At 44.4% G+C, this 22,747-nt stretch overlaps 1 protein-coding gene across 1 annotated transcript; it reads right to left on the bottom strand.

Annotated features, from left to right (window-relative positions):
* Positions 1-17,206: 17,206 nt before the first annotated feature.
* LOC119315007 (F-box/LRR-repeat protein 14-like) lies at positions 17,207-20,166 on the bottom strand. Its single transcript, XM_037589677.1, has 2 exons — positions 19,979-20,166; positions 17,207-19,014 (listed from the first exon to the last, which is right to left on the bottom strand). Exon 2 carries the CDS (start codon positions 18,999-19,001, stop codon positions 17,547-17,549), a length of 1,455 nt encoding a protein of 484 aa, XP_037445574.1. The 5' UTR covers positions 19,002-19,014; positions 19,979-20,166; the 3' UTR covers positions 17,207-17,546.
* Between the last annotated feature and the right edge of the window lie 2,581 nt (positions 20,167-22,747).

Here is a 22,747-nt window from a genome sequence, read left to right on the forward strand (position 1 = left end):
CGGTTATAGAACTTGAAAAGGTGTTTTAGATGGAGGGCTACGATCTGGGTTTTGATGTCAATAACCCCAAATCCACCTTTATGTTTTGGTCTACAAACCAACTCCCTGGCTGCTAGAGAATTGTTCTTGACCCCATCTTCAGAGTTCTTAGCCCAAATACAATATCTGCGCAGTTTATCAAGGTGCTTAATGACCTCAGGGTGCAGTTTGATCGTGCACATGGCATAGATCAGCATCGACGTTGCAGTTGAATTGACCAAAGTGAGCTTGGCCCCGAGCGACATTAGAAACAATGTCGTAGACATCTTCCTTTCCACTCCATGCACCAGTGGCATGAGCTCCAGCAATGTTGGCCTCGTCGTGCCCATGGGGAGGCCAAGGTAGGTGAATGGGAGCGAGCCAACAGAGCAGCCAAAAACCCGCGCCAACTCAATAGCACGCCGCCGGTCAATGTTGATATGAATCAAGGTGGACTTGTGAAAATTGATTTTCAAATCTACCGAGGCAGCATAATCCTCCAGGATGATTCTCATACGAGCAGCTTGATCAAGGTAGGCTGGCATCACTAGAATGGTGTCGTCCACGTACTGCACCACTGGGAAATCACCACTGCGTTTGCATGGAAGGCGCAGGTTAATCAGGCACTGAGCAAAAGCATCATTGATCGCGGCTTGAAGGAGATCTGCAGTGAGGAAAAAAATCAACGATGATAAGGGATCGCCTTGCCGTACCCCACATTTGCACTGAAACTTTCTGCTAGGAACTCCATTAAGGAGAACAGAAGAAACACCAGAGCCAAAGATTGTTTCCATCCAGCCCAGCCATTTGTCATCAAAGCCCATGTGTCGCATGATCTCCAGCATGGGGGCATGCTTGATTGTGTCAAAAGCTTTGGCAAATTCAAGCTTAAGGAGCACAATCTCACGCGACGATGTCTGACATTGATGAACATATTCAAATGTCCACGCTAGAAAATCTTGGATGGTTCTTCCTTTAATGAAACCGTACTGATTCCTGTGAATGATTTTTAGAATGACTTTCTGCAGAGGATTAGCCAAAATTTTCGTGACAATTTTTCAGGCAGCAGTTAAGCAGAGTTATTGGTCTGTAGTCATTGGCAGTCTGTGGAGATGAGATCTTCGGGATCCAAGTAATGTACCCTTCACTAATACTGGTTATATCAAGCTTGCCACCATGGAAATCCTGACACGTTCTGTAAAAATCCTCTTTGATGATCTGCCAACAACTCTTAAGAAAACAACCATTAAATCCATCAGGGCCAGGAGCCCTATCAGTCAACATTTCCTTAACCACGACATCGATCTCCTCATTTGAGAAGGGGGCCGATAATTCATCCAAGCCATCAATCTGTCGGATGATCCAAGAGAGATCAAAATACATGTTGGTAGGCTTAGAGGAACCCAAGCGCTCTTTGTAGGTTTTGTACAACACCCCCTCTTTGCCAACATGATCACTCACCACCACATCTCCATCACGTAGATTGGCAATAGAATTGTGTCTAAACCTCTCTGTCGCAAGTGATTGAAAGAGTTTGGTGTTTTCATCAGCAAACCTGAAGTATCTGACATTGCATCTCTTCCTCCAGTATTCATTCTGATATTTAAGCAACGTGTTCAGATGCAGTTTTAAAATGCGCCTGAAGTTTGTTTCTTGGATGAAGAGTGTTCTCTTGTCCTCAAGGTCATCTAGCTGAGCAAGAGCCTCATTACTATTCTGAATCATGATTTTCATATTTGAGATACCCCGGCTCCAATGTTTGAGATCATATCGCAAAGTTTTAAGCTTTTTGTAGATAAGTGCAGCAGAATTAGGAGCATGGCATGACTTGGACTAAGAGCCAGCAACCACATCTAAGAAACCCGCATGGTTGACCCATAAGTTCTCAAAGTGAAACAATTTGGACTTGGGGATTTTTGATTCAATGGCCACCACACACGGGATATGATCAGAAACAGGTTTTCCCAACAGCAAGATCATCGTGTTCGAGAAAGATGTTGTCCAATTAGATGATGAGAAAAACTAGTCGAGTTGTTCGAGCAGGGGATCATCCTGCATATTGCTCCAAGTGTACGATTTGCCTTTGATAGGGAGTTCCATCAAAGATTTTGCTCGTATGATTTCATTAAACAAGAGCATATCCGCAACGTCTCCACCTGGTTTATTTCTGTTCGTCGTGGAACGAATGCAATTAAAGTCTCCCAAGATCAACGAGTTTTCATCATCAGGTATATTAAGATCAAATAACCAAGAAGTAAAGTCCACCCGTCTCTGACTAGAACAAGGACCATAAATATTGACTAGATTCCAAGACTCACTGGATTGCGTGGCAACAAAAGAAACACCCACCGCAAAACAATCAATGTGCCACGGCGTGCCCACAAACACAAAATTGTTCCAAATAGTGATAATACCACCCGAGGCACCCAACGAGGGCGAAAACACAAATTTATCAAAGCACTTGGGCAGAAGGTTTTAATAAAAGCTAAATCAAAATATTCACGCTTAGTTTCCTGGATACATAGCACCGAACAACCGCTAGTATCAATAGCATTCCTAAGAGCCAAAAGTTTACTTTCAGAGTTTATGCCTCTGATATTCCACGATAACACATTCCAAGATTTATTCATGTCTAAGGAAGGATCATATTTCACCGTCTGGGGTCATCTGCTCGCCATCCAGCAGCTTCTCTGCAGATAAATCTTCAGGAGCAATCCCACAGCGGTCGCCCACCTGTTGAATTTCCTCGATGGAAGTAGGAGGCGGGCAAGAACCAGTAACCACCTCTGCAGGAGCAGCAGCCATGGAAATAGCACTGACAGACGGCACTACACGAGCTTTCACCCTTGATCTGGTTTGCTTGGTGTCAGAAACATGGTTGACCTTGAAGCCATCATACTTGTTCGATCTGGTACTCCTTCTAACTGCAGTAGTGTCAAGTGGCACCTTAGCACTGCGAGAGGTAGTAACATTAAACAGAGACGAAGAAGCAAGCATCTGAAGGGCATTCCCTTGGTCAGGCAGAGCAATAGGAACTGACTGAGAGCCTACAGTTTCAGAAGCAAAATGTGCAGTAATAGCTTTGAGCCTAGGGGATCGATCAGCGAAGTCCCATTCCACATTAGCAGTATCAGCCATGACAAATGAGTCCTCATGCAGCAAGTTATGGGGAAATATGCTGGCTCCCAACTGAAAGTTAGAACAGAAGACCACAGACATAAAATCCGGTTCGGGTGCAACACGAAGCATCCATGCGGCAAAGACAGAGTTCAGTTGACTCTGATTGATCTTGAAGGGATTGAGAGGGAACATGGCATTCTCCAACCGCACATTGGTGAGGGCAGGTGTGTACATGCACTTGAGCATTCCTCCTATCCAAAGCAGCAGTTCATAATCAAGTGCAACAGTAAGATTAACCAAGTCTCCACCAGCCCTGACAAAGGCCATACGTTTAACAGGATTCCCAAGAACAAAACTGTCAGCTGAAGCTTCGACATCCTCAATCTCCTCTTCAGAAGACCAAACATCAGACAAGTTATCCTGAATTTTATGCTCGGGATGTCGGGGAACGTAGCAATAATTCAAAATTTTCCAACGTGTCACCAAGATCAATCTATGGAGTCATCTAGCAACGAGGGAGGAGTGGATCTACATACCCTTGTAGATCGCGCGCGGAAGCGTTCAAGAGAACGGGGTTGATGGAGTCGTACTCGTCGTGATTCAAATCACCGATGATCCTAGCGCCGAACGGACGGCACCTCCGCGTTCAACACACATATGGAGCAGTGACGTCTCCTCCTTCTTGATCCAGCAAGGGGGGAGAGGTTAATGGAGATCCAGCAGCACGACGGCGTGGTGGTGGAAGTAGCGGGATTCCAACAGGGCTTCGTTAAGCGCTGCGGGAAGAGGGAGATGTGTCACGGGAGGGAGAGGGAGGCGCCAGGCCTTAGGTTAGGTTGCCCTCCCTTCCCCCCACTATATATAGGGCCAAGGGAGAGGGGGAGGGTGCAGCCTTGCCCCTTCCTCCAAGGAAAGGTGCGGCCAAGGGGGGGGGGAGGAGCCCATCCTCCCCAAGGCACCGCGGAGGTGCCTTCCCCTTTTAGGACTCTCCCCTCCTCTTGTCCCTTTGGCGCATGGGCCTCTTGGGGCTGGTGCCCTTGGCCCATATAGGCCAAGGCGCACCCCCTACAGCCCATGTGGCCCCCGGGGGCAGGTGGCCCCACCCGGTGGACCCCCGGGACCCTTCCGGTGGTCCCGGTACAATATCGGTGACCCCGAAACTTGTCCCGATGGCCGAAATAGCACTTCCTATATATAATTCTTTACCTTCAGACCATTCCAGAACTCCTCGTGACATCCGGGATCTCATCCGGGACTCCGAACAACTTTCGGGTTACCGCATACTAATATCTCTATAACCCTAGCGTCACCGAACCTTAAGTGTGTAGACCCTACAGGTTCGGGAGACACGTAGACATGACCGAGACGACTCTCCGGCCAATAACCAACAGCGGGATCTGGATACCCATGTTGGCTCCCACATGTTCCACGATGATCTCATCGGATGAACCACGATGTCAAGGACTTAATCAATCCCGTATACAATTCCCTTTCTCTAGCGGTACGATACTTGCCCGAGATTCGATCGTCGGTATCCTGATACCTTGTTCAATCTCGTTACCGGCAAGTCTCTTTACTCGTTCCATAACACATCATCCCGTGATCAACTCCTTGATCACATTGTGCACATTATGATGATGTCCTACCGAGTGGGCCCAGAGATACCTCTCCGTTTACACGGAGTGACAAATCCCAGTCTCGATTCGTGCCAACCCAACAGACACTTTCGGAGATACCTGTAGTGTACCTTTATAGCCACCCAGTTACGTTGTGACGTTTGGCACACCCAAAGCACTCCTACGGTATCCGGGAGTTGCACAATCTCATGGTCTAAGGAAATGATACTTGACATTAGAAAAGCTTTAGCATATGAACTACACGATCTTTGTGCCAGGCTTAGGATTGGGTCTTGTCCATCACATCATTCTCCTAATGTTGTGATCCCGTTATCAACGACATCCAATGTCCATGGTCAGGAAACCGTAACCATCTATTGATCAATGAGCTAGTCAACTAGAGGCTTACTAGGGACATGGCGTTGTCTATGTATCCACACATGTATCTGAGTTTCCTATCAATACAATTATAGCATGGATAATAAACGATTATCATGAACAAGGAAATATAATAATAACTAATTTATTATTGCCTCTAGGGCATATTTCCAACAGTCTCCCACTTGCACTAGAGTCAATAATCCAGTTCACATCGATATGTGATTAACACTCAAGGTCACATCCCCATGTGACTAACACCCAAAGAGTTCTGGGTTTGATCATGTTATGCTTGTGAGAGAGGTTATAGTCAACGGGTCTGAACCTTTCAGATCCGTGTGTGCTTTACAAATCTCTATGTCATCTCCTAGATGCAGCTACCACGCTCTATTTGGAGCTATTCCAAATAACTGTTCTACTATACGAATCCAGTTTACTACTCAGAATAATCTGGATTAGTGTCAAAGCTTGCATCGGCGTAACCCTTTACGACGAACTCTTTTAACACCTCCATAATCGAAAAAATTCCTTAGTCCACTAGTTACTAAGGATAACTTTGACCGCTGTCCTGTGATCCATTCTTGGATCACTCTTGTACCCCTTGACTGACTCATGGCAAGGCACACTTCAGGTGCGGTACACAGCATAGCATACTGTAGAGCCTATGTCTTAAGCATAGGGGACGACCTTCGTCCTTTCTCTCTATTCAGTCGTGGTCGAGCTTTAAGTCTTAACTTCATACCTTACAACTCAGGCAAGAACTCCTTCTTTGACTGATCCATCTTGAACACCTTCAAGATCATGTCAAGGTATGTGCTCATTTGAAAGTACCATTAAGCGTTTTGATCTATCCTTATAGATCTTGATGCTCAATGTTCAAGTAGCTTTAATCCAGGCATTCCATTGAAAAACACTTTCCAAATAACCCTATATGCTTTCGAGAAATTCTACGTCATTTCTGATCAACAATATGTCAACATATATTTATCAGAAATTCTATAGTGCTCCCACTCACTTCTTTGGAAATACAAGTTTCTCATAAACTTTGTATACACCCAAAACTTTGATCATCTCATCAAAGAATACATTCCAACTCCGAGATGCTTACTCCAGTCCTTAGAAGGATTGCTGGAGCTTTGCATACTTATTAGCATCTTTCAGGATTGACAAAACCTTCCGGTTGTATCACATACAACCTTTCCTCAAGAAAATCATCGAGGAAACAATGTTTTGACATCATATCTGCAAGATTTCATAAATAATGCAGTAATCGCTAATATAATTCCAACAGACTCTTAGCATCACTACGAGTGAGAAAGTCTCATCATAGTCAACTCCTTGAACTTGTCGAAAAAATCTTAACGACAAGTCGAGCTTTCTTAATGGTGATACTTACCATCATTGTCCGTCTTCCTTTTAAAATCCATCTGCACTCAACAGCCTCACGACCATCGAGTTGTTCTGTCAAAGTCTACACTTTGTTTTCATACATGGATCCTCTCTCGGATTTTATGGCCTCGAGCCATTTATCGGAATCCGGGCCCACCATCGCTTCTCCATAGCTCGTAGGTTCATTGTTGTCTAGCAACATGACTTCCAAGACAGGATCACGTACCACTCTAAAGTAGTACGCATCCTTATCATCCCACAAGGTTTGGTAGTGACTTGATCTGAAGTTTCATGATCACTATCATAAGCTTCCACTTCAATTGGTGTAGGTGCCACAGGAACAACTTCCTGTGCCCTGCCACACACTAGTTGAAGTGAAGGTTCAATAACCTCATCAAGTTTCCACCATCCTCCCACTCAATTCTTTTGAGAGAAACTTTTCCTCGAGAAAGGACCCGATTGTAGAAACAATCCCTTATTGCTTTCGGATCCGAGACAGGAGGTATACCCAACTGTTTTGGGTGTCCTATGAAGATGCATTTATCCGCTTTGGGTTCGAGCTTATCAGCCTGAAACTTTTTCACATAAGCGTCGCAGCCCCAAACTTTTAAGAAATGACAGCTTAGGTTTCTCTAAACCATAGTTCATACGGTGTCATCTCATCGGAATTACGTGGTGCCCTATTTAAACTGAATGTGGTTGTCTCTAATGCCTAACCCATAAACTATCGTGGTAATTCGATAAGAGACATCATGGTATGCAGCATATCCAATAGGGTGCAGTTATGATGTTCGGACACACCATCACACTATGGTGTTCTAGGCTGTATTAGTTGTGAAACAATTTCCACAATGTCTTAATTCTGTGCCAAACTCGTAATTCATATATTCATCTCTATGATCATATCATAGATATTTTATCCTCTTGTCACGACGATCTTTCAACTTCACCCTAAAATTACTTGAACCTTTCAATAATTCAGACTCGTGATTCATCAAGTAAATATACTCAACATCTACTCAAATCATCTGTGAAGTAAGAACATAACGATATCCACTACATGCCTCAGCACTCATTGGATTGCACACATCAAAATGTATTACTTCCAACAAGTTGCTTTCTGGTTCCATTTTACTGAAAACGAGGCTTTCAGTCATCTTGCCCATGTGGTATGATTTGCATGTCTCAAGTGATTCGAAATCAAGTGAGTCCAAACGGTCCATCTGTATAGAGTTTCTTCATGCATATACACCAATAGACATGGTTCGCATGTCTCAAACTTTTCAAAAACGAGTGAGCCCAAAGATCCATCAACATGGAGCTTCTTCATGCGTTTTATACCGATATGACTTGCGTGGCAGTGCCACAAGTAGGTGGTACTATCATTACTATCTTATATCTTTTGGCATGAACATGTGTATCACTACGATCGAGATTCAGTAAACCATTCATTTTAGGCGTAAGACCATTGAAGGTATTATTCAAATAAACAGAGTAACGATTATTCTCCTTAAATGAATAACCGTATTGCGATAGGCATAATCCAATCATGTCTATGCTCAACGCAAACACCAAATAACCATTATTTAGGTTTAACACCAATCTCGATGGTAGAGGGAGCGTGCGATGCTTGATCATATCAACATTGGAAACACTTCCAACACATATCGTCAGCTCACCTTTAGCTAGTCTCCTTTTATTCCGTAGCTTTTATTTCGAGTTACTAACACTTAGCAACCGAACCGGTATCTAATACCCTGGTGCTACTAGGAGTACTAGTAAAGTACACATCAACACAATGTATATCCAATATACTTCTATCGACCTTGCCAGCCTTCTAATCTACCAAGTATCTAGGGTAATTCTGCTCCAGTGGCTGTTCCCCTTATTACAGAAGCACTTAGTCTCGGGTTTGGGTTCAACTTTGGGTTTCTTCATTAGAGCAGCAGCTGATTTGCCATTTCATGAAGTATCCCTTCTTGCCCTTGCCCTTCTTGAAACTAGTGGTTTCACTAACCATCAACAATTGATGCTCCTTCTTGATTTATACTTTCGTGGTGTCAAACATCGCGAATATCTCAAGGATCATCATATATGTCCCTGATACATTATAGTTCATCACGAAGCTCTAGCAGCTTGGTGGTAATGACTTCGGAGAACCATCACTATTTCATCTGGAAGATCAACTCCCACTCGATTCAAGCGATTGTTGTACTCAGACAATCTGAGCACAAGTTCAACAATTGAGCTTTTCTCCCTTAGTTTGCAGGCTAAGAAAATCGTCGGAGGTCTTATACCTCTTGACGTGGGCACGAGCCTGAAATCTCAATTTCAGCCCTCAAAACATCTCATATGTTTCGCGACATTTCAAAACGTCGTTGGTGCCTCAATTCTAAACCGTTTAACTGAACTATCACATAGTTATCAAAATGTGTATGTCAGATGTTCGCAACATCCACAGACGACGTTCGAGGTTCAGCACACTGAGCGGTGCATTAAGGACATAAGCCTTTTATGAAGCAATGAGGACAATCCTCAGTTTACGGACCTAGTCCGCATAATTGCTACTATCAACTTTCAACTAATTTTTCTCTAGGAACATAACTAAACAGTAGAACTAAAGCGCGAGCTACGACATAATTTGCGAAGACCTTTTGACTATGTTCAGGATAATTTAGTTCATCTTATGAACTCCCACTCAGATAGACATCCCTCTAGTCATCTAAGTGATTACATGATCCGAGTCAACTAGGCCGTGTCCGATCATCACGTGAGACGGACTAGTCAACATCGGTGAACATCTTCATGCTGATCGTATCTACCATACGACTCATGCTTGACCTTTCGGTCTTCTGTGTTCCGAGGCCATGTCTGTACATGCTAGGCTCGTCAAGTTAACCCTAAGTGTTTTGCATGTGTAAAACTGTCTTACACCCATTGTATGTGAACGTAAGGATCTATCACACCCGATCATCACGTGGTGCTTCGAAACGACGAACTTTAGCAACGGTGCACAATTAGGGGAGAACACATTCTTGAAATTGTAATGAGGTATCATCTTATTTTCTACCGTCGTTCTAAGCAAATAAGATGTATAAACATGATAAACATCACATGCAATCAAATAATAGTGACATGATATGGCCAATATCATATAGCTCCTTTGATCTCCATCTTGGGGTTCCATGATCATCTTGTCACCGGCATGACACCATGATCTCCATCATCATGATCTCCATCATCATGTCTTCTTGAAGTTGTCTCGTCATCTATTACTTCTACTACTATGGCTATCGCTTTGGCAATAAAGTAAAGTAATTACATGACGTTTAAGTTGACACATAGGTCATAAATAAATAAAGACAACTCCTATGGCTCCTGCCGGTTGTCATACTCATCGACATGCAAGTCGTGATACCTATTACAAGAACATGATCAATCCCATACATCACATACATCATTCATCACATCCTTTTGGCCATATCACATCACATAGCATACCCTGCAAAAACAAGTTAGACGTCCTCTAATTGTTGTTTGCATGTTTTACGTGGCTGCTATGGGTTTCTAGCAAGAGCGTTTCTTACCTACGCAAAACCACAACGTGATATGCCAATTGCTATTTACCCTTCATAAGGACCCTTTTCATCGAATCCGACCCGACTAAAGCGGGAGAGACAGACACCCGCCAGCCACCTTATGCAACTAGTGCATGTTTGTCGGTGGAACCGGTCTCACGTAAGCATACGTGTAAGGTTGGTCCGGGCCGCTTCATCCCACAATACCGTCGAATCAAGATAAGACTAGTAATGGCGAGCATATTGAACAAAATCAACGCCCACAACTTCTTTATGTTCTACTCGTGCATAGAATCTACGCATAGACCTAGCTCATGATGCCACTATCGGGGAACGTAGCAATAATTCAAAATTTTCCTACGTGTCACCAAGATCAATCTATGGAGTCATCTAGCAACGAGGGAGGAGTGGATCTACATACCCTTGTAGATCGCGCGCGGAAGCGTTCAAGAGAACGGGGTTGATGGAGTCGTACTCGTCGTGATTCAAATCACCGATGATCCTAGCGCCGAACGGACGGCACCTCCGCGTTCAACACACGTATGGAGCAGCGACGTCTCCTCCTTCTTGATCCAGCAAGCGGGGAGAGGTTAATGGAGATCCAGCAGCACGACAGCGTGGTGGTGGAAGTAGCGGGATTCCAACAGGGCTTCGTTAAGCGCTGCGGGAGGAGGGAGATGTGTCACGGGAGGGAGAGGGAGGCGCCAGGCCTTAGGTTAGGTTGCCCTCCCTTCCCCCACTATATATAGGGCCAAGGGAGAGGGGGAGGGCGCAGCCTTGCCCCTTCCTCCAAGGAAGGGTGCGGCCAAGGGGGGGGAGGAGTCCATCCTCCCCAAGGCACCTCGGAGGTGCCTTCCCCTTTTAGGACTCTCCCCTCCTCTTGTCCCTTTGGCGCATGGGCCTCTTGGGGCTGGTGCCCTTGGCCCATATAGGCCAAGGCGCACCCCCTACAGCCCATGTGGCCCCCCGGGGCAGGTGGCCCCACCCGGTGGACCCCCGGGACCCTTCCGGTGGTCCCGGTACAATATCGGTGACCCCGAAACTTGTCCCGATGGCCGAAATAGCACTTCCTATATATAATTCTTTACCTCCGGACCATTCCGGAACTCCTCGTGACGTCCGGGATCTCATCCGGGACTCCGAACAACTTTCGGGTTACCGCATACTAATATCTCTATAACCCTAGCGTCACCGAACCTTAAGTGTGTAGACCCTACGGGTTCGGGAGACACGTAGACATGACCGAGACGACTCTCCGGCCAATAACCAACAGCGGGATCTGGATACCCATGTTGGCTCCCACATGTTCCACGATGATCTCATCGGATGAACCACGATGCCAAGGACTTAATCAATCCCGTATACAATTCCCTTTGTCTAGCGGTACGATACTTGCCCGAGATTCGATCGTCGGTATCCTGATACCTTGTTCAATCTCGTTACCGACAAGTCTCTTTACTCGTTCTGTAACACATCATCCCGTGATCAACTCCTTGATCACATTGTGCACATTATGATGATGTCCTACCGAGTGGGCCCAGAGATACCTCTCCGTTTACACGGAGTGACAAATCCCAGTCTCGATTCATGCCAACCCAACAGACACTTTCGGAGATACCTGTAGTGTAACTTTATAGCCACCCAGTTACGTTGTGACGTTTGGCACACCCAAAGCACTCCTACGGTATCCGGGAGTTGCACAATCTCATGGTCTAAGGAAATGATACTTGACATTAGAAAAGCTTTAGCATATGAACTACACGATCTTTGTGCTAGGCTTAGGATTGGGTCTTGTCCATCACATCATTCTCCTAATGATGTGATCCCGTTATCAACGACATCCAATGTCCATGGTCAGGAAACCGTAACCATCTATTGATCAACGAGCTAGTCAACTAGAGGCTTACTAGGGACATGGCGTTGTCTATGTATCCACACATGTATCTGAGTTTCCTATCAATACAATTATGGCATGGATAATAAACGATTATCATGAACAAGGAAATATAATAATAACTAATTTATTATTGCCTCTAGGGCATATTTCCAACACGGGATCCACGCCATCCATCAGAGACGGCCCATCATACTGAAAAAAGGTTCTGAAGCTGAAACCAGAGTATGGTGGGGGGATCACTGGCCACATACGCCACCCATTCTCCTGAATCTGACCCTGAGCAGGCGCAGGCGCATTCCAGGCAGCTTCATTCAGGGCATCCTGCGCAGCCATATCATCAATTCTGGTCTGCTGCATGACAATATAGCATGGGAGTTCATACCAATGCGGTGAGTCATTAAGAAGAGGAGGAGCTTCCTCAGTGCCAACCAGACCTGGGATGGTGTTTCTTCCATTGAGCACATACACGGGGACAGACCAAGAGCGACCAAGACCTGACAACAAACCAACTCTAGTGACCAAGAGACTGTGCGGGACTTCAGCAACATCCTTAATGTGACACTTAACCAAAATGCGGACTTTGTTTTGACCCGGACACGGCCAGACTAGCAGTTTACCAAAGTTAGAAACAACCTTATGGGTATAATGTTTAGTCTGATAATCCATAGGGAATGCAAGAAACATAATCCAGACCTCATATTCAAAAGCAGGCATGCGCATATTGATACTCTCATCATGCGGGACTAAAGATAAAGTAGAGTCATCAGTCAAAGTGTGAGTCCCTTCCCTAATCGCAGCATCTCTGCTCCCCATATCCGCAAACACCACACAACCAATGCCGAGCGGATAGATGAAATCATCAAGCAAATCATACTCTAGATAGACCGTGATAATGCGGCAGACTTCAGCAAGCCAGAACTGCTTCTGATGATCAGGAACGGGAGGATCGATGGCGTACCTATCATGCTTGAGCGAAGGATCATCCACCACCATGACATGGCGCTGGACTCGATGAGCAGGGCCCCGGTCGAACGTCGATCCGTCCGAAGCAAATGCAAAAGGGTGCACCGGGAAGTTCGCCATATCACCAGCTACCGGAGCGCGAGAAGGCGGAGTGATTAGAGCTGCCAGCGAGGAGCAGAGAGATTGCTTGGGTGAAGGCGATGATGGCAGGGGCGGTAAGCTTGAGGGAGACGTCGGCTCACCCGATTGGGTTTTTTAGCAGGTGGAATTGACTGCCCCCTGATCAAGGAGTCGTATCGTCAAGCAATGGGAGGTAGCCACGTCCAAAGAGCGTGGGATTTCTATTTCCGGACCCAAACCCAGCGTGACCTCGTATCCCGAACTACACGGGCCATACCAACAACCATAGAGTTACCAACCGTAGCCGAATCAGAGTTACTCTGGGGTAAGATCTCCTCAGATTGTGTTGTGTGAGGCCTTTTTTGTGCCCAAACCAGATGAGGGAAACGATTACACAAATTAGGCTTACAGGCCTCATGGCCCAGATGGCGACAGAGATGGCATCGATGAAGCCCAAGGCAAAAGGTGGCCCTGTGATCAGTCGCGGAACAAGCCTTACAGGAGTAAAAATTAGACTTAGGGCCCATTCTGCATGGCTCATGACAAGGGGACTGCGGACGTTGATGAAACATCATTTTTGGCAAAGATGCCAAGCAAATGCAATTCCCAGAAACATCCCCACAACTTTGACAGAAAGAATCAGTGCAGTTGTTTGCCAAATGACCAAGCCTATCACAAACGGAGCAGCGTTTTAGCCGATTATATATATAATCCTTGGTTGGTACGGAAGATATTTCCATCATCAGCTTAACACTCTCATTATCGTAACCAGCCTGCCAACCATCCAAAATAGATAGCAGTTTATCATTCGGAATAGACTCCCATAAACCCTACGTAAACAAACCTCCACAAAAAGACGACGGTGTAGCGGGAATACCCGATGAGATCGGTAGAGATATGGCCCCAATACGAAAAAGATTATGATTATCCTAAGAATCCGGAACTAAAAAACTGCCAAAAGAAATCTCCGGTAAAGGAAGCTCGCCGGAATGTCTCTCCGTCGGCGACGAGATCAGACCCAATTTTTCAAATACGAAGATTGAGGCAGGTTCAATAGCATCATTGCACTTTGATGAAATCCACTTAGACTTGATAGCCAGACTAGGTGATGAAGCCAATCCATTAAGCTCGGTGTCCGCATGCCAAGAACCAACCGGGGGGTGAGAGATCACACCTCGATGAAGATGAAAATGGCAAATGAAGTCCGGCCAGATACGGTCTCGTAGGCCAAAAATAAAGTGCCCCACACGATTAGATGCCACCGAGAACCAAAAATGACGATCACCCAAACGAGTAACTTTGAACCCTTCACTGATCCCTCCAATACATGATTGGAGAGCCAAACCAACAGAATCCTCCGAGAGGGGAAAAGAAGTCGAGGATAAGGAAACCTCAAGGAAGAACTCCTTGGAGTTAGTGTTGGGGACGAAATGAACCGTAGATCCGAAGCGTGCACGCACCTGTGCCTCGACCCTAAGGTCGGGGGAGAAGTCCCAATGGAGGAGGCCATCCATTGGGGTCGTCGGTAGGAGATCCTAGGGTAAAACCCTAGAATCGCCATGGGAGTCGCCATCATCGCCTTAAAGAATCAGGGAAAATAAGTGGTGTACGAACTTGTGATGGCCAACACACAAAGTGGTCAAGTCGTTCAATCCCAAATCCCACCAAAGCAACTAATAATATGGAGTTACAAGGGAGTAAGGAAAATGAGGAAATTAACAAATGAATCCCACGATCTAGATCCAATAGCTTCTCCTCACTAAGAGGAGAGATTGATTGGTGGAGATGTAGATCTAGATCTCCTCTCTTTCTTTTCACTTGAGAAGGAGCAAGAAGTATTGGAGGGATTGAGAGATGGAGAACCCAAAGAAGATCAACAATGGAGGAGATAGAATTTTCTAAAAGCTTGGGTAACCATTTGGGAAGAAACCCCCTTAAATAGGCCCCCCAGAAACTCAAACCGTTATGTGCAGAAACATGCAGGGGAAGTACTACCGCTACTTGGGATTCAGTTAGCCATTAGGAAAAAATCATGCAAAGGTACATGGGCGATACTACCGCCCAGCGGCACCAGTAGTATCGGGCCATTACCACTGCATAACCGTTATATATAGCCCGAGCGGCTCTTTCGATGGTAGTGCGAGCGGTTCTTCAATCGGTAGTACCGCTGCAGGAGGGAGGCACTACTACCGCTAACGAGGCCGGTACTACTGCTCCTGGAGAAGACAGTTGAAACATTCGACGTCATAACAAGCATAACTTCTGCAAATGAAATCCAATTCAGATGAAACCAAGTTTGTTGGAAAGATAACAAGCTGATGGCTCTATTTTATACGCATTTTTAGAGCTCATTTGTTGCATATTATCTTTATATATCATGTCCCATTGAACCAAATGCAAGTCCATTATGCATGATTTCCGGTTTTCACTCTTTTCATTGTGTGCATTGCATAGTTAGTGTTTTCATTTAGTTTTCTTTGTTTTGTTGTGTCTACAGGTATTTTGAAGCAACCTAGGACCAAACACGATAAAAATACGAAAGATGGTTTCAATACGGAGGACATCCACGCACCAGACTTACGCATTTTGGAGTGTCAAAAATGGCTTTTTTCCAAAGTGTTGAAAATCAATATCTAGTACCAAAGATGCCTCGGCGTCATTCACGCATTTCCAACAAGCCCAAGAACGTTAAATCAGATTTTGTACGAAGAAACGGCGACCAATTTACATAAGGAGTCTAGAGCATCCGACGGCGCACGGTACGCCCGGAGTGATCGTAGCGCCGCTCGTACCACACCTAGAAAAGCCCGAAATGGCTCATGTTAGACGAGATTCTTCATGGATTTTGTCTCTTTTTTTTCACGACTTCCTTGACTTCCAAAGGAGGTATTAGAAGAGGATTTGGCTCATCTAGAGCCATAGTCCTGGGAGGGAAAAATTCTCTCTCGGGCATATCCTGCTATCTAAATAAAAAAAGAAGGCGGAAGTAAAAGAGAAACGAAACTAACATATCCTACAACAAAAGAATTGCATCGCTAATCGACAAACAACCAATTGGAAAAATCGAACCGAGGTTTGGGTTGTTTTGTCGGCGGAACCAAGGGAAAGCCAGTACATTCAGCACGTGGGGAGATAAGAACAATCTTGAAGGTGTCGGCCAATCAACTGAGTCCCGTGCTAAAACCCTCTTTGAGCAAAGGGAGATGAGTACTCGATAGGTACATGTTGTCGAGGGCCTAGTTGCTCTTTCTCGTCTATTGCCGCCGTGGAAAATAATTTAAGTTGCAACCTCCCGTGGAGGCAGGAAGACATATCGATGGCGCCATGAGTAAAAACAATTGAAAGAAATAAAATGAAAGAAATATAGGCGTACACTCTTTCATCGTAGGATAAATATCGTTATTCTCAAAGTATGACCTAAGGAGCCTACCAAAACATTTTACATATATTTGAAAACAGTGGTAATAACTTTCATTGATCTTACATTGAGATTCATGGGAATATTTTCTTTTTCTTTTTTCTTTTTCTCTTTATGCTTGATTCACTCACTTAGATATGCAATAACTAAATCACATCTAGATGTGCCCTAGACACACCCTAATACTTTTTAGAGTTCAGTTTTTTCAACCAGATTTCAACTTAGTGCGCGACAATCACAACGAAAGTTCTGCGCTGGCTTCTCCAACTTTTAGATACGATCTTCTCAGATGGTGTACTCAATTCTGATTTTTCATACTCATCATACTCTTGATATGTAAACAGAAACATGACCCCCTCTAAATTTCTGGAGGCATGTTATTAGCACACAACTATGTCATATGCCTTCAGCGGCTCAAGTTTCAGTTGTACCTCAACTTCCATGAGATGAATCACTCCATTTGTAATCTTGGAATATAAAAACCCAAATTGTGCTAGCCACTACACGTAACTTATCTTTTGCGAAGCAACGAGAAGACATCCCAAAATAGAATCAATAACAAAACAAGCATGCCGCCTTTGTACTACAGATCCATGTGAAACATTGACCATTACTACACTGATCCATACCAGAATTGCCACACGGAGGTAGCAGGCAGATATACATGTCTTCAAATCCCTTGCGTAGTAAAAAGGGTTCACAACATCTCTTAGAGAGTAGAATCAATAAAACCAAACAGCAAAACAGGGAATCTTGGGGCCGATGTGTGCGGATTACAAAACAGCTATAGAGTAGAAATTATGCAACAAGAATTACAGTACACTAGTGGTGCCTACTATTAAAGTTTCATTCACCAGATGTCGTCCAAAGATCATCATTAGACTGTCATACAGAAAAAATCATAGCAGTAAAGGTAGAAAAGGCAATAGAAAGTCCAGACAAGTGGATCTAGGTTGGATAACGCACAGCCTTGTCCAATGATGCACACTAAACAACTTAATGGCTTCAGCCGCAAATTCATACTGAAAATTTTGGAGACCACTTCATCACTAGGCGCCGAGACAAATTGCCTTCATCAGGGCATCTGAGAAGTTGCTGGAGTAGTGAACCGACTTGGCAACACCCCCCGCCCCTTGCAGAGAGACCTTACTACAACAATCGATAATCAAAGACTCTAACTTATGTGCATGTCCCAGTTCAGCCACTCCGACATCAGTCACCTCATGACACAACCGAAGTGTGAGATTACTCAAGCGTGGGGTCTGTCCAATGAAGCGCATCCCAGCATCAGTTACCACTTCACACAATATAAGCTCGAGTGTCTCCAGGTATGGTGAGGATGACAGGACCTTCATCCCCTCGTCATCAAAGAAGTTGGCAGTATTTAGCACGAGAACACGAATAGGGCAGGACTGAATGAGCACCAGAAAACCCTGTTGTGTGAATCCTATTTCTGATGGCCAGTCAGCAGCACATCCTGTAAAGCTGAGGTCTACGATCTGAAGCATTGGACAGTTGAGGGCTAGAGCGTAAAGGCTGTTATCAGTAAATGATGTCCTGGTTTCACAATAGCTGATATCACTAGAGTACCTCTGCGGGTCGAGCCAAAGTGAGATGCTTTTAAGGTTGCTGCAGCTCCGAGATAATGCAATCATGTCATCGTCATTTAGGGCATGAACATACTCAAGGCAAAGCTTCTCCAATGCTTTACACTTCCCTAGGACAACACGAAGCCCTACTTCTGGCCAAGTTTTAATATGCGCCAATCTTAAATCCTTCAAACTCTCACAGCAGAAATCATATATATCCATGCTGTGAGCATCGTACGAGGAGTCATAAACCACATCACCTGGAACACAATCATATATTCCTCTTTTCCTCTCAAACTCGAACTTCTGGAGCTTCATCCATCCTGAACCAAACTTTAGGAAGTCATGATGATTGATACCTTTGCAATTCTTCACTACAAGCTCTTCCAACGATCCATCCCTACCAAGGTATTCCAACCACTCTACACTGTCGATTTTCTCGCAATCAATAAGGTGGAGAGCAGATAGACTTGTACAACCAACTGCAACCGAGAGAAGCCCATATGATGTTATTTTTGGTGTGGAGTTCAGCCTGAGAGACACCAATGTCTTGCAATAAGCTAAACAACCAAGCCCAGAGTCATCAATGCATGAACAGAAGCTTAAGGTGAGGTCAGTCAGCGAGGAACAGTGAGATGAAAACACAGAAAGGCCTTTTTTGTCCAACTGCTTTCCATGTCCACGTATCCAACCAGAGTAATCGATTTCCACTTTCTGCAAATTTGGGAACCGGGCGCACAATGATGTCAGTGCTTTCGTAGCAGTGCAAAGACCGGAACCAACATGGATAGCACCCCTCTGATTCCCCTCTATCTTGTAGAGCTGTTTTGACACAAGGGAAAGAGAATTCAGATCACTTGTGCTGGTGATCCTCTTGAGAATCTCTGTCACCAGAGCCTCTGGTAGGTCCTCCATTGAGCAAATTCAGCTGTAGCAATCAGGTAATATATATCAAGGTTCAGAAAACAAGAAAGAGCTGGACTCAAACTTATGATATATCAGAATAATGCATGTGAAGATGGAGATGACAAGGGCGACACTCATTACGAAGAATATACTGATGAACTTTGAGCATTTTCTCTTGTGTGTTCTTCGTAACCATGGAGATTAATTAAAGTAGTAGCTAGCTAGCACCTTATCTGTCTCTAGATTGTTAGAAAGAAGAAATGACACTACATGCCACATCATTAAATTAAACTAGCACCATAAGTAGCAGAGCCTGGATAATGAACTAGCTATAAGAGAATACAAAGAAACGAGCTAGGATCGACGCAAGCAATTCTGCAAGAAGACCACGTGCTGAATCTGAACCAACTTATTTGGAGTGGAGGCACCTAATTTAATTAATAACATTAAAACCAGAGCATGCAGATTAGTACTTTTAGCTCTTGTTTGGGCAAGAAAGAAAGTAGGGAGATCATTTTGCCACAGCCGATGAGTTCACAGGGTGCAGTTATTATTAACAGATAATCTGTTCAACTAGAAATACTAGTATTTGCTGCAACCCTAGGCTAGTACTCAGTTGCAAAAAGCTTATTTTCTACTCCTACCTAGGCACTGGCGGAGCTTCGGCAAGGCCGAATGGGCCGTGGCCCGCCCAACATTTTGACATTTGTACACTAATTCATTTACTCCTAGGCCTTGAAACATCAGCCCACAGGCTACTTAATTCTATTTGTCCGATCAGCCCGCCCAACAATTTGCCTCAAGCTCCGCCACTGTACCTAGGAGAATGGATTTGCAACATTAACTAACTTTATTATGGATGCTACTACCGGTCGAGTTTCCCCTATCAATATCAAGAAAGCGAATCTAAAAGAGAGCGTGTACATGTCGAATGGGGGAACCAACGAACAGGGGAGGGGTCGGGTGAAGCTTAAAAATGGCGGTACCTTGAGCACGGCCGGGAGATAGCAACAGTAGCGACCGTGGGAGAGGAGGGTATCTCCGCCGCCGCTCGGCCTCGGTCCGCACCGGAGGAAATTGCTTCTCTCCTTCTTTGATTCGGGATCGGAGGAGAGTGTAAACCCTACTCTCGCTCACATCGCATTTCCTACCCAGAGCGGAGGAAGAGGAAGGAAAATGTGGGGCCGGCCTATTGCGAGCTGCAGCGGGCCGAGTCGAAAAAGCTTTGCCCACAGGCCGGTCCGAGAGGCACGGCCCATATGGCCAGCTCTGGGTGCGACTCATTTACAAGTACGAATTGTTTTTCCTTTTTATAAATCTCAAGCATACACTTATCTCGCAAATTTTATCTAACCGTTTGAAAAAATAATTAAATTTTTAATGCATTTAAAGAATGTCCATGCCCACGAAAACAGATTTTCATGTACTTATTAAAATGTCTAGCAACTTTTTAAAATGTTCCTGTATGCAATAAGAAATGTTCATGTGTGATGAAAAATGTTCACATGTATCAAAACAAATGTTTGCGTTTATGAAAAAGTGGACATGTATTTTCATAAATGATACTGTATGTAAAAATAAATTTTCATGTACATCAATAAGAATTACCTCATATTTTGAAAGGATTCTTACATGTGAAGGAAATATCTACTGCTACCTCCGTTCCTAAATTAAACTGTCTCAACATCTTATATTTAGGAATTGAGGTAGTAGTTAGTTGCCCGTGCGTTACAACACAGGCCATATATATTTTAATGGTTTAATATGAATCATGTCTAATTTATATAATATTGAGACACACATTAGACAGTGTTGTCTATTTAGTTTGTTTACTGTTAGATCAATCTTATTCTTCTTCCTTCATCTACTATCTTAGTTCCTTAACAATCTTATTCTTCTTCCTCCATCTACTATCTCAGTTTCTTATCAATCTTATTCTTCTTCCTCCATCTACTATCTCAGTTTCTCTACCTCTTTGATACAAGTGGCAATCATCATGCAGACTTCATTGGTGAGCCCATGGATTCGCCTCATCTCTGCATGTTGCTCTGGCGGCCGATGGTGGAGAGGGGAATCCCGGTGCCTTCGCTCGGTTAATAGTTTTGGTTCGATTTTTTAGTCTGCATATAGGTGCGACGCTCGGGAGGATGCTGGCGCTTCTTCGAGTTTGTCTTCCGGACTTTGATCCTGCCTGAGTTGGACACGTTGGACGTAGTCGACAGAGCTCCAACGTAGATTTTTGCCGCCTCCTTGGGACAGTGAGGTTCGAGTTTCTCGTCATGTGGCGAGATTTGGTGTCGGGTCCTTCAAATTCATATAAGGGTTCAACGGCGACGACTGCGGCTTCAGGACGTTGGTCTTTAGGGGCACATGCACGAGAACTTTTCGGCTGTCATTACAAGGTCAAGCCAGCTTCAGTAGAGGAGCAGCGACCGCGGCTCGTTCTGATGATTTTTTATAATAGATTTGATCATTTTTGCAAAAAAGAAAGTCACAATCACCATGCCAACACGAGAAAGGGAAAACCGAGATGGGACGAACGGAACTGCAATGGAGTCAGGGACTGACGGAAAGAAAAAGTGAGGAGAGGCTGCAAACAAATAAGGAGTGGAATAGGGAAGGAGCAAACGAGATTTTAAGAAGAGAAGAGTACTTTCTCATCTCTATGAAGCAACGACTTATGGCCTTTTTCTTTACAAAAAACAGAAACTATATGCATGCGAGAACATTATTTTTATTTTTTTCTATGCATAATCTAGTTGCACTATCAAATTATTTTGCTCATGATTGCGGTAATTTCTGCAGCTGTTGAGAGTAACGGCGCAAGCAACACCATGCTTATAGATAAGACAGAGAAATAAACTGAACTGAGATTCTAAAGGAGCATTTTGTTGACTCTTCTCATATGAAGTTTGCGCGTGCTTTTTTAGGCCTTAGTTTCTGTACTCAAGGTAGTTCACGATGTGTCATGTATCCCATTCCGTTTACCTCACGATATACATTGTCAAGCTTAATGTGAGTGCTTGTCATCCTTGTCCTTGTTGGTAGCTCGACATCTTTTCTCCATCATGTGATCCAAATTCTAGAAACTGAGTTAACACTTAGCTCGCGCCGCATGGCCATACTTTCTGAATCTGGTCACTTGAGATGGCCCAAAGAATGTCGCTCCGAGTGGAGGGGAAATTTTCATCTCGGTCAACTATGCCACACAGCTTGCTTTCGACTAACCCCAAATCTATCATTGTAATTACTCGGTTACATAGTAGCATCTGATAAACCCAAGTAAGTCGACACACAGCTCAGGTCAAGGACCTCGAGTCTAAGGACACTGCATATACATTGTTTGAGACTAACAAATGACATAATTAAGCTTGTTGAGTCAGAAAGTGGGTTTGCTCAACTCACCCGAGTCAATATTGTCGGATTCGCATCACCATGCCAATGACTTGTGGAACACAATCATCAGTCAAGTTGTGCACAATACAACGATATGTGTGTCTCCATGACCTTGTAGACTAGGGACCATTAGAACAACATCATACCTTATATTTCACAACCAAATCACATATTTGGCGATACATATAATTGATGATGGTCATGGCAATATAAATAACTTATGAATACAATGGGAAATATCATCTTCACATAATTGCATCAAGGATACACTCCCATTTCCAACACTGTAGATGTCTTCGCCCTCGACGTCCTCACCAAAGTTGCTACTGTCGGTGGCGTTGGTGTGCTCAACCCCGTTG

This window comes from Triticum dicoccoides, chromosome 6A, assembly GCF_002162155.2.
Source record: "Triticum dicoccoides isolate Atlit2015 ecotype Zavitan chromosome 6A, WEW_v2.0, whole genome shotgun sequence".
NCBI lineage: Eukaryota > Viridiplantae > Streptophyta > Magnoliopsida > Poales > Poaceae > Triticum > Triticum dicoccoides.